The sequence below is a fragment of the Mixophyes fleayi genome, unplaced genomic scaffold (genome assembly GCF_038048845.1).
Source record: "Mixophyes fleayi isolate aMixFle1 unplaced genomic scaffold, aMixFle1.hap1 Scaffold_647, whole genome shotgun sequence".
Taxonomy (NCBI): domain Eukaryota; kingdom Metazoa; phylum Chordata; class Amphibia; order Anura; family Limnodynastidae; genus Mixophyes; species Mixophyes fleayi.
In genome coordinates this window covers 1-13,773 of record NW_027448352.1, presented here as the reverse complement: position 1 = coordinate 13,773, position 13,773 = coordinate 1, and the positions used below count along the sequence as shown (strand labels likewise).

The window sequence follows — 13,773 nt, the reverse complement described above, 5'->3', positions numbered from 1 at the left end:
CACAGAATGCAAAGTTAAGGCAAATACACAGAATTTGCTTAAAAAAATACATTTTTATCAATCTCTAAGAATACTTTTTAATACAAAATTTGTATATTGCCTGCTGGATATGCAATGGGTTTATATAGTCCGACTTCAGATATTTATATGACTTATGTGATTACTGTTTCAGAAATAATTTCAATGGATATTCGCTGTGAAAACTATTTAATTACTTAATTTGCATAGAACTGTGGGTGGAAAACGAGGCTTTGGGAGGAAACCCACACAAACACGGGGAGAACAGCCTATTGGATTGCTCAGATGACCAATGTCATCAATAAAGGCTTAAGCGCTCAATTTGAAAGATATGTATGGTGTCAATAAGGGGTAATGAAGAAATAAATAACCCTGAATACACCAATTGGGAATACTATGCCAATATATGTAATCCTAATGATGTAGAACATAAACAAACTGAGAGACCTAAATATGAGATGATTCAATATCAAATATGAGATGTAACATCTAATACATAATATTTGATAAAACGAATTGGGACATCCGTATGGCCTCTGTTTACCTTGGTACAAACATCATAAATATATATAGGGATGTCATATATGACAACTACATTTTGGACAATATCCATATATCCCCTGATATGAAGAAGAGTCCTAGGATGTAATAATATGATGATACAAAGTTATTGAACCAATTGAATATAATAAGAATGATTTAATTGATGAATTTTTCTTACTTGAGAAAAATATAGTAATTAAATGAATCCATTCAAGTGTCACCATGTGAGATCTAAATTTTGGGGTATATAATATTTGTGATCAGTCCCACCCTAGGGTTTATCTATTTATTTTAATCCCTTATTTTCCCAACTCTATCACTACATTTTTATATATATTCACCTACACTCCTCTGGTCTATTATTATATTTTAATATTACCTAATAAAGTTATGATTTTACTTATTATAGTGACTTTTTAAGACTGGAGTGCTTCAAGATTCAACTCTTGCCCCTCTCTTTTTTATATGGTGCATTACAATGTGTATATAATTTCATATATATATATATATATATATATATATATATATATATATATATATATGTATATATATAAAATCTCCCTCCAACAGTCACTACATTGGCTCCCTATACCCTACAAAATGAAATTTGACTCCTCACCCTCACCTTTAAAGCCCTTAATCAATCTTCCCCTCCCTATATCTCCAATCTCATCTCTACCTACACTCCTACCCGCCCCCTCCGCTCTGCCTGTGACCACCGCCTCACTACTTCACTGATCGCCTCCTCTCACTCTCGTCTTCAGAACTTTGCCCGGGCTGCTTCCCTGCTGTGGAACGATCTTCCACGTTCCATCAGGTTAGCATCTACTCTCAAAGGCTTCAAGCGTGCCCTTAAGACTAATTTCTTTATTCAAGTCTATCAGTCCTCCTCCTAACTTCCTTGTCCTGGCTCTCTCCCCCCAGTTAGTACCACCCTATTTGTGTCTCCCCCTTCCCTTTAGGATGTAAGCTCTCAGGAGCAGGGAGCTCTTTCCTTGTGTGCTCCTTCTACTATTCCGTCACCCCCTGTACCTCTTGGCCTGCTTCCCCAGCCCTGTTTTCCCTGTTTTCTTAAGCTTCGGCCTTCTCGCTGATTTCTACCACCCCTTTCACTATCTGTCCCAGAAATAATCTGATTTGCTTTACCCTGTCACCTGTGTTTGTATATATTTTTGTATCATGTTGTGTCTTGGTTCTGTTTTCTGTATATGTACTGTACGGCACTGCGGACCCTTTGTGGCACCTTATAAGTCAAAGATAATTATTTATATATATATATATATATATATATATATATATAATTTTTGTTTATATACATAATATATATATATATATATAGTTAAATTATATATAGCTTCACCATAGTAGGCTTTTTATTTTATTAAAGTCAATAACACTGAAGGACACTGCTATAGATTACACGACAGCCCATGTCCTAGTGTATGCTGTATGCCCTGTTTACCATCTGTAATTTCCATCTGCCACTGTGATGAAATGCAATCCATGGGTCTGTAAAAAGTAACAGTGTCACAGCAGACAGATCTCGGTCACAAATTCTTGGCATATTTTCCAATGCCGTAAAGCATCCGTCCTATTTAAAAACAAGACAACTCTTCGTTCAGCTGTCAGAACTGACCCTTGAGTGCAGATTCATGATTTGCTTCCTTGACTAGTTGGACGGGGAAAAGTTTAGAGCAAAATAATGGCTTTTGGTGAAACAACAACTATGAAACCTGTTCAAAGAGCCATTAGAAAGATTAAAACAGCAACTTTGGTTTCCAGCTTAACTAAAGGTTGGCAACAATGGGCGTCGGAGCATACCATCAAACAAGCGCAAGAACCTTCAGGTTGGGTCCCAAACACAGACGGCGATGTTACAGAAAACCTCCAATCATCAGTGGAGGTGAAGATCAAACCTCAAGTTGTATTAGAACCAAGAAAAGAGGTCACCTGTTCCTCAGAGGATGTTGAAGAAACACAAATCAAAACTAAATCTGTGGCTAAGAGTTTCTCAAGCAAAGCCCAAGAAAGAGGGATGGACATTGGTTCGTTAACTGAAAAATATGAGAAAGATCCTGGTACACAAATACAGAGTAAATATGATGAATTAATGGTTGACAAGTTACTGCAAGGCCATGTTTCTCCAACCAGAAGAAGGAAATGCTCAAACCTGGTCTCCCAACTCACAAAAGGTTGGAAACAGATGGAGCAAGATGGTGAAGAGCCAGAAGCAGTTTTGAGAACTGTTCCAAAACTTGGGGAGTGTCGAAGTGAGAGCCTGGAAACGGAAGACAGTGGATACGGAGAAAGCGAAAGAGAAGTCAAACCAGAACTAGACAAGAAGGCCGACCTCACAGAGGAGAATAAGGAGGACACAGCATGGATTAGACGATCTTCTTCTTCACTGTAAGTTATAGGGCAATCCACTATATGGCAACTCTTTATGATATGATACATTCTTTAGCATTTACTTTTAATATTACTAATAGTATCAGCCTATACTTGTACCATTCAGATCCTCATACAACGTTCCTTTCTAGCAGAGCAGCATCTTAAGCACCTACCGTTCTTTACGCGATTTGCATTCCTAAACCCCAATTCATAATAAGGTTTGCAAATTATAATTATTAGGCTTCCCGACGCCTTCTGATAGTAAGTATTAAAGCAGAGTTTCTCAAATCCAGTTCTTAGAGAACCGTAACAGTACATGTTTTCCACATCTCCTTGCTGGAGCACAGGTGTATTCATCACTGATAGACACATTGTAATAGATCCACAGCTGGTACTAATTATCTCACTTGTGACCTAGAAAACCTGCACTGTTAGGAGTCACTGAGGACTGGGTTTGAGAGACTCTGCATTAAAGTTATAGCCAAACTACATTATACTCACCAACCTAGAGATTACAGTTGACATGTACCAAGTATATATATATAAAAAACCTTGACTAGTTACTATTTTTGCTGTTTCCTGCACAATAGTTACTGCTGCAAACAAGCTAGAATTAAATTAAAATGTTGTTTTTCAACTACAGAACAGTATAAAAATGTCCAGAGTGCAAATGATCTTATTTATAATGTTGGTCATGAAATTAATAATAAAAAAAAAAGTAGACCTTCTAAAAATACATTGGTAAAACATATATTGGAATTCTGTTCTTAATTGCTGGTTATGAATGGCAAAAAAAACTGTCTGTTATCATGGAATTGAAATAATGTTAGCAATTCAACTTTCTAAAATGATTTTATAGAAACAAATAAAGTCTTCACAAAGTTAAATCATTCATTATTCTGAATTTAGAATACAATTCTTACGGGAACTTGATGCAAGTAGGTTCTCTAGAATCATACTTATGTTTTTGTAATAAGTTATCATGTGAATATCAGTGCAGTAATTACACATTGTTACAATTCTTATATTAGGTGATGGATAAAAACAAAAATGCAGCTTAAATAATGAGGCAGGAATATTTTACTGACACGTTCAGTAAGATCAGAGATCTCAGTATATATATCAGGTTTATTAGAGATTTGTATGCAGAGCCTAGAGGACGACTGCAGAGCATATAAGATCTATTAACGTTTAACTGTTTTGCCCAAGGAAATGTTCCAGCAATAGGAACATAATTTGCTAAAGACTTAAACCTGAACATGTTCTAATGCTAAAAAGAATGGGTCATGTTCAGGACAATAGATCACTACAATAAAAAGTAGATAATAATATGCAGCAAATATAGCACCCCTAGAATGAGGGGTAAAAAGTACAAACCACTGGTAAAATGACATTTTGCATTGTCATTACAGGATTTGCCTATGTCTTTTGTTTAAAATAATAAATTTGCTTTAAATGGCTGCTTCTTCTCCAATGATTCAGGATCACGTCCCTTGCATTTTCACAACTAGTTTTGCTGAAAGATATATGTCATACTTGCCAACTCTCCCGCATATCGGGTGAGTCTCACGGACTACCGAAAGAGTGTGACAATCTCCCGCATCTGCCCACTTCCTAGTGAAGTGGGCAGAATTGAAATAGGGCCAAAATGCCATGACTCTCCGGGAATCGCAGCATTTAGCCCCGCCCCCTGCAGTAAAATGACGCGTTTCGCGTCATTACGTCATGGGGGCGGGTACAAAATTACGCAATTTTGGAACCCCGCCCCCCGCACGCCCACCTGCCCCAGGGAGGCTCCTGGACACCAACTCCAGAAAGATGCTAAGTATGATATATTTTATTGTAAAATGTATTATGTGATAATACATGCGTTCTACCAATCAGTCATTTCCAGTGACAGTTTTCCCACTAGAGGTGATGGTCCATTGTTGCTGTGGTTGATTTGTCATTTGACTTTGGACAAACAATCAGTACGTCTGTGTATGTTGCAAATGTGCCCTCATCACCTATACACAGAGTTGGTGGCCATTTTGTGGGTGGAGCCAATGTCGATGAGAGTGTAGCCGATCAATTCGCTTGGAACCAGTGACATTACTGAGGCACGAGACACGTGAGAAAAGTTCATTTTTCTTTTTCAAATGTCTTCATAAAAAGTGTAATTTTAATTCAATAGACTGGTATGTTATAAATATGTTATGCGTAGAGATGCTCAGACTCGGTTCCTCGAGAACCGAACACACCCCAAATTAGGGGATTGGAGTACCGAAAACAAGGCAAAACGTCATTGTGACGTTGTCGGATCTCGGATCTCACCGAGTTTTGAATTCCTTTTTAAGATCCAACATCACGGACTGTGGGAGGGAGGGCGGACCCCCTTTATCTTTTCTGCCACTGCTGTGTGCCAATGTTTCCTAGATGTGCTAGGAACTACCGTGTGTCATTGCTCTGTCGCTTACCATCTAGCCAGGTCGCTGCAGTCTTTGTTTGAAAGTGTATGAAAATAATATTGTGATCTGTGAGGTGGTCTAAATTGACTGCAAATGACTTAAAATTAGTGTTATTGAGGTTTATAATAATGTAGGAACAAAAGAAGAGCAAAATTATGTGATTTTGGCATATTTTAGGATTTTTTCTAAAAAATCCAACACCAGAATCAAAACTATAACACATGAGGATGGTTTTGACAAAACCAAAACACAAAGCTAATCCAGATCCAAACCCAAAACAGTTCACGGGGGTCAGTGAGCATCTCTAGTTATGCGTATGTTGGTAAATAATTTTTCCCCTATGTAAATTGCTGTCATTGTGGTCCCTGGTTTAATCGCTAACATATCTTAATCATACCACCATGAGACTTGGTGATGCTATCTATCATCAAGTAATGACTATATATACGTCCAAATCTCTATTGTTACTGTACGCTATTCTTAGGTATGTAGGAAAATATGGGTATAAATCATCTGTAATACCAGATTATAATGTAATTTGGGGATTCTAGGTAAGAGCACATATGAATCACATGATATAACTGGACTTGGTTCAAGCTCATATGAAACGACTTGCATGTACCGCTTTTATTTTATATTTAGTATTAAAGGAGAATACCAGCTACAGTTTCTACTTTAGGGATTAATCCTTCTCCCCCAGGAGGCAGAGGTACCCCACTTGGGATACCTGCAGTTCCCAAATTAACCTTCCAGTGTTGGTAATTGTCCCTTCTACAGAGTTCAACAACACAGTGAAATTTAAAGAAATATATTTGCTAGTGCAATATTTTGATAATGCTGATTGGTTGGATGGCATTAATTCCTAAAATAAAATCATTATAAAAATGACTGGAGTTTTTCATATAAATGGGCAATTTGTCAACTCTAATAGAGACAAAGGAAACCACTAACAGCTTTTTGTCATTGCATTTACAGGAGTAACAAGGCTGCAGGAGAACTTAACAACATTAAGAAAGCTTATAAAAGATACAGCCAAGTGAACAGCGTCAAGGGAAAGTGGGAAGACTGGTCAGGCGAGCACGTCCTGAGCCAGAAACTAAATCCTTTCAGCGATGAATTCGACCATGACTTTGCAATGTCTAGGCGGCTTCAGAAGGGGGACAAGGGATACGGACGTCCTAAAGAAGGAACAAAGACGGCCGAGAGGGCCATGAGAGCTGAAAGACACATACACCGGGAGATGAAAGACTTATGTTTCATCATTGGGACCATGTCTAATCCGGGGAAAGACGGAAAGGTCCGTGTGACCTTTGGAGAACTCTTTGAAAGATATGTGCGGATCTCGGATAAGGTCGTCGGGATCCTGCTGAGGGCCAGAAAACACGGAATGTTGGATTTCACAGGAGAAATGTTGTGGCAGGGCAGAGATGATCATGTCATAATAACATTATTGTGATCAGTCAAGAGAAAACATTGCCTTGGCTCGTTCACACACCATGTTCGAACTCCAGTTACTTCTTCTCTGCTGCATTCCTCTCTTCCGCCATCAAATTTACTTCAGCTAGAGATGACATTGTATGAAACAAACCCAGACTTGGTCCTTCCCCAAAACCTTCCTGCTCCTGTTATGAAGACACAGTTGTGTATCAGGCTGACAGCTTTTTTTTCTCTCATGTTTTGGTATACTTGATGTGGTAATTTATATACTAGAGTAGAGAGGCTCAAACACAGTCCTCAAGAGTTGTTAACAGGTCATGTTTTCAGGATTCCTATCTGTAGACACAGGTGGGATAATTACTAACCCAGCCAAATAGAGATCTCACCTGCGCATTATGAAGACATTCTGAAAACCTGACCTGTTGGCAGCTCTTGAGGACTGAGTTTGGGGACCTCTGTACTAGAGGGTTTTATTTTCTGTTGGTCAAAAACTGCTAATCCTGTTTTATACAGTCACGATCATGAAATATGTAGGTGGCGAATTATCCCAAATAATGTACCTGCTAATGTTCATTTTAAGCCTTAAAACGATTGAATGTTTATCCTATGTATTTTTAGATAATTTAACTACCTACTGTGAATGTGAGCTTAAAAAACATGATGTCAAATTTCATATAGTGTGTGTTACTTATAGTTGTATTACTTTTAGTTAAAGAGTATATGTCCCATCCTCTCCATGGCAGTAGACATCTTGTAGACTGATCACATGACACTGCAGCCTATCGATTCAATAGGGACATTGCTGAGGCGTGAAAGCTATCTCAGTAAACCAATTAAACTATAATATACTGTAGATTATCAGGAATAATAGCTAATTAAAAGATAAATGCAAAGGTTTCATTGATGTAACATCTTTTTAAACAGTGACGACTGACAATGAATTAATGGCTAAAAATTATTTAAAATAAAAAATGAATTCTAGCCTTATATACTTCTTTAAATGGACTAGGGGGAAAAAAAAGCTTACTGTACATGAAGATTGCAATTGAAGTGATCGTTTAAATAGGTCTTAACATTACATGACTGTGCTTACAAAAATAATATTTCAGCAGTTTTCACAGCCATAAATCTTCCATGTACCAGCTTTGTAGATGTTGCAGTTCTAACGATAACTTATTTATATTATTTATTATTGTGAAACTTTTATTATTTTATTTTTCTACCTCTATAAATTGTTTACATCAACTCAGCAGTTTGTGTCTTTGCATTATATCTTCATGTTCTTCTGCCCAAAATTATTTCTATAATGGAAATACAGCAAAAATAGTGTATTGGTTTGAAATTGTGACAGTTCAGGTGCTTGTTAGGATTGTATTCATGTAAAGGTGACCTGCTGTCCCTATCAAATGAAAGGTTCTTCCTGTGTGGTTAAAAATGACCTTTTCATTTTCATGAGCCAGTCTACGATACCTGTCGAGAGAAATTATTATTATTATCATCTTTGACTTATTAGGCGCCACAAAGGGTCCGCAGCGCCGTACATTACATATACAGAGAACCAACACACAACATGATACAAAAATATATACAAACACAGGTGACAGGGTAAAGCAAATCAGAATACTTCTGGGACAGATAGTGAAAGGGATGATAGAAATCCGCGAGAAGACAGAAGCTTAAGAAAACAGGGAAAACAGGGAAAACAGGGCTAGGGAAGCAGGCCAAGAGGTACAGGGGTGATGGAATAGTAGAAGGAGCACACAAGGAAAGAGGGCCCTGCTCATGAGAGCTTACATCCTAAAGGGAAGGGGGAGACACAAATAGGGTGGTACTAACTGGGGGAGAGAGCCAGGACAAGGAAGTCAGGAGGAGGACTGATAGACTTGAATAAAGAAATGAGTCTTAAGGGCACGCTTGAAGCCTTTGGGCGCAGATGCTAACCTGATGGAACATGGAAGATTGTTCCACAGCAGGGGAGCAGCCCGGGCAAAGTCCTGAAGACGAGAGTGAGAGGAGGTGATCAGTGAAGTAGTGAGGCGACGGTCAGAGGCAGAGCGGAGGGGGCAGGTAGGAGTGTAGGTAGAGATAAGATTGGAGATGTAGGGAGGGGAAGATTGACTAAGAGCTTTAAAGGTGAGGGTGAGGAGTTTAAATTTAATTCTGTAGGGTATGGGGAGCCAATGTAGTGACTGTTGGAGGGATACTGCAGAGACAGAGCGGTGGAGAGAGAAAATGAGGCGGGCAGCAGCATTGAGGATAGACTTAAGAGGGTCAAGGTGAGAATCAGGTAGGCCAGAGAGGTGGTTACAGTAGTCACGGCGAGATAACAAGTGAGTGAACAAGGGTTTTCATAGCTTCCGTGGTGAGAAAGGGACGTATCTTAGATATATTCCGAAGGTGGGAAGTAGCAAGGATTTTGAGAGGGACAGAATGTGAGGCTTGTATGAAAGGGAGGAATCAAGGATGACCCCAAGGCATCAGACTTGGGGAACAGAAACAAGGGTAGTGTTAATAACAGAAATAGAGAGGTGGGTGGAGAGTCCTGGAAGGGGGGGAAGACTATAAGCTCGGTCTTGGAAATATTGAGTTTAAGGAAGCGTTGGGACATCCAAGATGAGATGGCCGAGAGACAGGAGGAGACACGAGACAGAAGGGAAGGTGAGAGGTCAGGGGATGAAAGATAAATTTGGGTATCATCAGCATAAAGGTGGTACTGGAGGCCAAAGGGGTGAATGAGACACCAAGGGATGAGGTGTAGAGGGAGAAAAGCAGGAGGGCAAGAACAGAGCCTTGAGGAACGCCAACGGGTAGGGGAAGAGGGGGGTGATGTAGAATCATGAGTAGAGACTGAGAAGGAGCGGTTGGTGAGGTAAGAGTAAGAGGAAAACCAGAAGAGGACAGTGTTACATAGGCCTATTGGAAAAGGAGTGCGTGGTCAACGGTATCGAAGGCAGCAGAGACGTCAAGAAGGATAAGTAGTGAGTAGTGTCTATTGGGCTAGATTTATCTTAAAAAAAAAAAAAAAAAAAAAGGAAGTGTGGAGGTGTTGCCCATAGGAACCAATCAGATTCTAGTTATCATTTATCTAGTACAGTCAGCAAAATGATAGCTAGAATCTGATTGGTTGCTATGGGCAACACCTCCATTTTCTTTTTAGGTTTGTGACCCAAAATGTCAATAAGCCCAGTTTACTCTATTGCATTGTTTGTTTACTACTGTATAACTTACATGACAAAAGAAATATGTCCCCCACTTGATCTTGCACTGTAGTAAATTATCTTGCCATTAACTTAGTGACTTTAATAACAGGATTTCTTCCATAACTATGAATCTGTAGTCAGAATTGTACAAAACAAGTGTTAAAGCTTTTCTCCCTTTGCCGTTTACCACAATATTAATTATTCTGAGTAGACAGACACTACAAATTCTAGATATCCATATATCCTGCCCTGGAAAAGTCTACAGATTTCAGTGTCCTGCTTATAGTAGCTGGACCACTAGCTTCTGCAGTACTAGTATAGGCAGTGTTACATTGGACTTCATATTTAAACATATCATCCAGTAGTTTGGGCGATAGCTGAGGTGTGGATGCAGGGGGTCTAGACACTTGTAACTTTCGGCTGTGCTTACATATGGGCACATTAATCTCTCATCCTAGTCCTCTGGGGGGATCCAAACAGAACTAGGCTGGTGGTCCTGTGGGAATACCTTAATGATATTTCTGTTTAATTTTAAGAGTGTCTGCTCGTATAAATATGTGACGGATTGTTAAAAAAGTTATTGTATTCTGATCGGGAAATCTGAAGAGACACCGGGGAGAAATACTTAACACTTTCTGGTTCCATTGTGTAAAAAACGGTTTTCTTCTCACATTAAGACCTTGCTACTTTCTATCACAATGCAAAAAAACATGCTCTATATAGATATAGGAGTAAAGCTCAGGGTTCCATTGCACTGGAACCAGAAAGTGCAAGTACCCAATAGCCTGAATTGCATACCAGGGATCCACAAACACATATTCTGACCTACAGGCTGTGCACCTGCTTCAAACCAATCTCACATGTACTGCAATAGGTTACTCATGTGGCATTTATCTTATGTCTAACTTGAGCAGCAAGCCACAATACCCAGTATACTTGGTCCATTACATACAGTAGTTTATAATAAAAGCTTCCATGTCACAGGTATATTACTTAGAGTCACTGCTTTGTCCACTGTGCAGAGTATGCCAAGTGGCACAAACTGCAAAGACAGCCATATAAAGGGTTATACCCATAAACCAATGCTCCAGTCCTGCAGTGGCTTATGTTCACATTTGCTTAAAACTGAACCCTAGTGTGCCACAAGTGTGGGAGGATAGTCTGCAGCACTCGTCACGCTCTGCTGCTGCTCTTTTTTGGCTCCCCCAGCTCGGATACCTCCAGTTGCTCACCCACATCCAGTGATTAAGCTATCTCTTCCAATTTGGGCTCTGTGCAGCTTTACTCCCGTGTCCATCTTCTCTTATATTCCTCTGGGCTTTGATAACATGTAGCATAGAATTAGATTTTTTGAAGGATTTAATCAAGACCAAAATATTCCCAACTTTTGCAAATCTCCAGGGACATTTCCATCTTTCTACAGCCGCCTTTGTCAGTACCTACAACTCTAGCACTATTCCACTGCTGACATGGCAGCTAGATCTCAAACTCTTTATCAGCAGTAATGTTATGCCACTCAATTCTACCTTCTAAAGCATACAATAAGACCCTTGCAAGTCCCTAGCAAGAAGATCATCTCGAAGTTACTAGACCCTCGAGGAATGGTCTAATATTTGCACTGCAGTAACAAAAGCTTCCATCAAAGTCAGCATTAAATGTCTATAAGCTCCTTTATTGTTATTTTGGGTAATCTAACTGGAACAAGATATTTCCAAATATCTCCCAGGTCTGCTGGTGAGGCTGCCAGGAACCAGATTCTTTTATGTACATATGGTGGACTTCCCCCATCATGTAAAAGTTTTGGTTCGAAACCCGAATCTAAATTGCTAACATAACTGCTTTTGATATCAACCAAAAACATATCTTTCTACCTCTACTTTATATCCCCCCAAACATTTAATATTATTAGACCACCTGTCTCATAGCTGGTTCCTGAAAGAAGCATACCCTTCTGAGTTTGGAATATTTATTGGAACCAATGACTAGGAGATCTCAATCACCTTTTACAAAATGTGGGCAACAAACTTTGCCCCTCGTTTCTCTAGACCACTTCCACCTTGAAGATATCAAAGAGACTGGACTTAAATTCAGCTTCGTGCAGACCTCTCTAGGAGGAACCCCAACCCCCTCTCCCACCTTCTCATTTGCCTTTTACCCTCATGAATATAAAAAAACTGAAAATATATTTTTCCAAGCATCTTAATGTAGTTACAAAATTGCCTCAGAATAAGTTATCGGTTGACCTCATCTCCAGGCATCTGTACAAGATACCTGCTGTTTACCATCTCTCTTGTTGTTTGGACGCCATATATGCATTAGTTTAAAAAACAAACAAAAAATAAAACTAGTTTTTCATTGTTTGGGTCAGGCCACCTTTATAGAGCCCCACCTGCTACGCAGGGATCATCAGACACTGTTAAATTCCAGCAAAACTGTCCATCTGTAGTTGGGAACATGGTTCAGCGTAGGCTGAAGTGACAGGTGAAAAAGAAGCTAACAATATGCAAAGCTGGTGATGTGTGAAATTTTTTCGATTACGGTCTCTAGAGACAGGTGATGTAACTCAATGTGTGGCACAGTTATTTATTAAAACCAGGAAGGAGCCCAGTTGCGCTCATTCATCCCTCATGACCTAAGTATGTACAACACACAATATGCATTTCCAAAAACTTAAAACCTGACCCGAGTTTAGCTCTTTAGGGAACACTTAGTAAACCAATGCAGGAAGTGTGCTGGACCCATAAGCAACCAATTAGATAGGGGGAAAAACACAATCAGTTTGCAAATGTGATTAACTGCTAAGAGTTACATCATTGTTCATCCCTTTCTATAGATATCCCTGTAGATGTCGTCTTTCAGATTAGGCTACAACTTCAGGCTCTGCCTAAATGAAGTAGATGGGAAGAGGAGGTATACCTTACACCAGTGGATCCCAAAATTTTCAGTTCGAGGAACCCTAGGGTCTCCATAATTTTTTCAAGGCACCCCCAAGCAGTCCCCTGCCTTGCTTACCACCGGCCCTGGCACCCCTGTGAGATTGCCGTGGCACCCTAGGGAGCAACAGCACTGAGTTTGGGAACCACTGCCTTACACTAATGTAGTCTTAATGCATCACTGGCTGAGAACTACTTGTGTATTTTCATGGTGGCGTTGGTCGCTGGGAAGATGATGGCCTGAGTCATTAAGGAGAGTAAAGCAGAAAAAAAAAAAGGAGTAACTTTGCACCTTGGCAAAACCATGTTGCATTGGAGGGGGGAGGTAAATTAAAATGTGGGGACAGGTTTATAGTTGGGGTAGGACATGTCCTAGATCAGTGTTGGCTAACCTGTGACACTGCAGGTGTTGTAAAACTACAAGTTCCAGCATGCTTTGCCAATATATCGCAGCTTATTGCTGGAAGGGTATGCTGGGACTTGTAGTTTCACAACACCTGGAATGTCACAGCCTAGCCAACACTGTCCAAGATCAACTTTAAATTACAGTTTAAAAATAAAGCTATTGTGTATTTGTGTGCTACATGAAAAGCAGCCAGTGTTGTGAAACTTATGTGCAAAATAATAAACTAATTTACACCCCTTAAATTGTAACATGGTAGGTCCCAGAGAAAATTTACTCCTCGTTTTGCCTCACTCTCTTTATGACTCGATATCGTCAAGAAACTTCACTCTTATTACATATACAGCTCAGATAGATGAAAGACCAGAGCTTGTATTTCTGTGTGTTATTGAGGTGCACTA

At 39.5% G+C, this 13,773-nt stretch overlaps 1 protein-coding gene across 1 annotated transcript; it reads left to right on the top strand.

Annotated features, from left to right (window-relative positions):
* The first annotated feature begins 2,174 nt into the window (after positions 1–2,174).
* On the top strand, positions 2,175–8,088 carry ABRA (actin binding Rho activating protein). The gene is made up of 2 exons (XM_075194578.1): positions 2,175–2,967; positions 6,375–8,088. The coding sequence occupies exons 1-2, from the start codon at positions 2,264–2,266 to the stop codon at positions 6,853–6,855; spliced, it is 1,185 nt and encodes a 394-aa protein (XP_075050679.1). The 5' UTR covers positions 2,175–2,263; the 3' UTR covers positions 6,856–8,088.
* Positions 8,089–13,773: the final 5,685 nt, after the last annotated feature.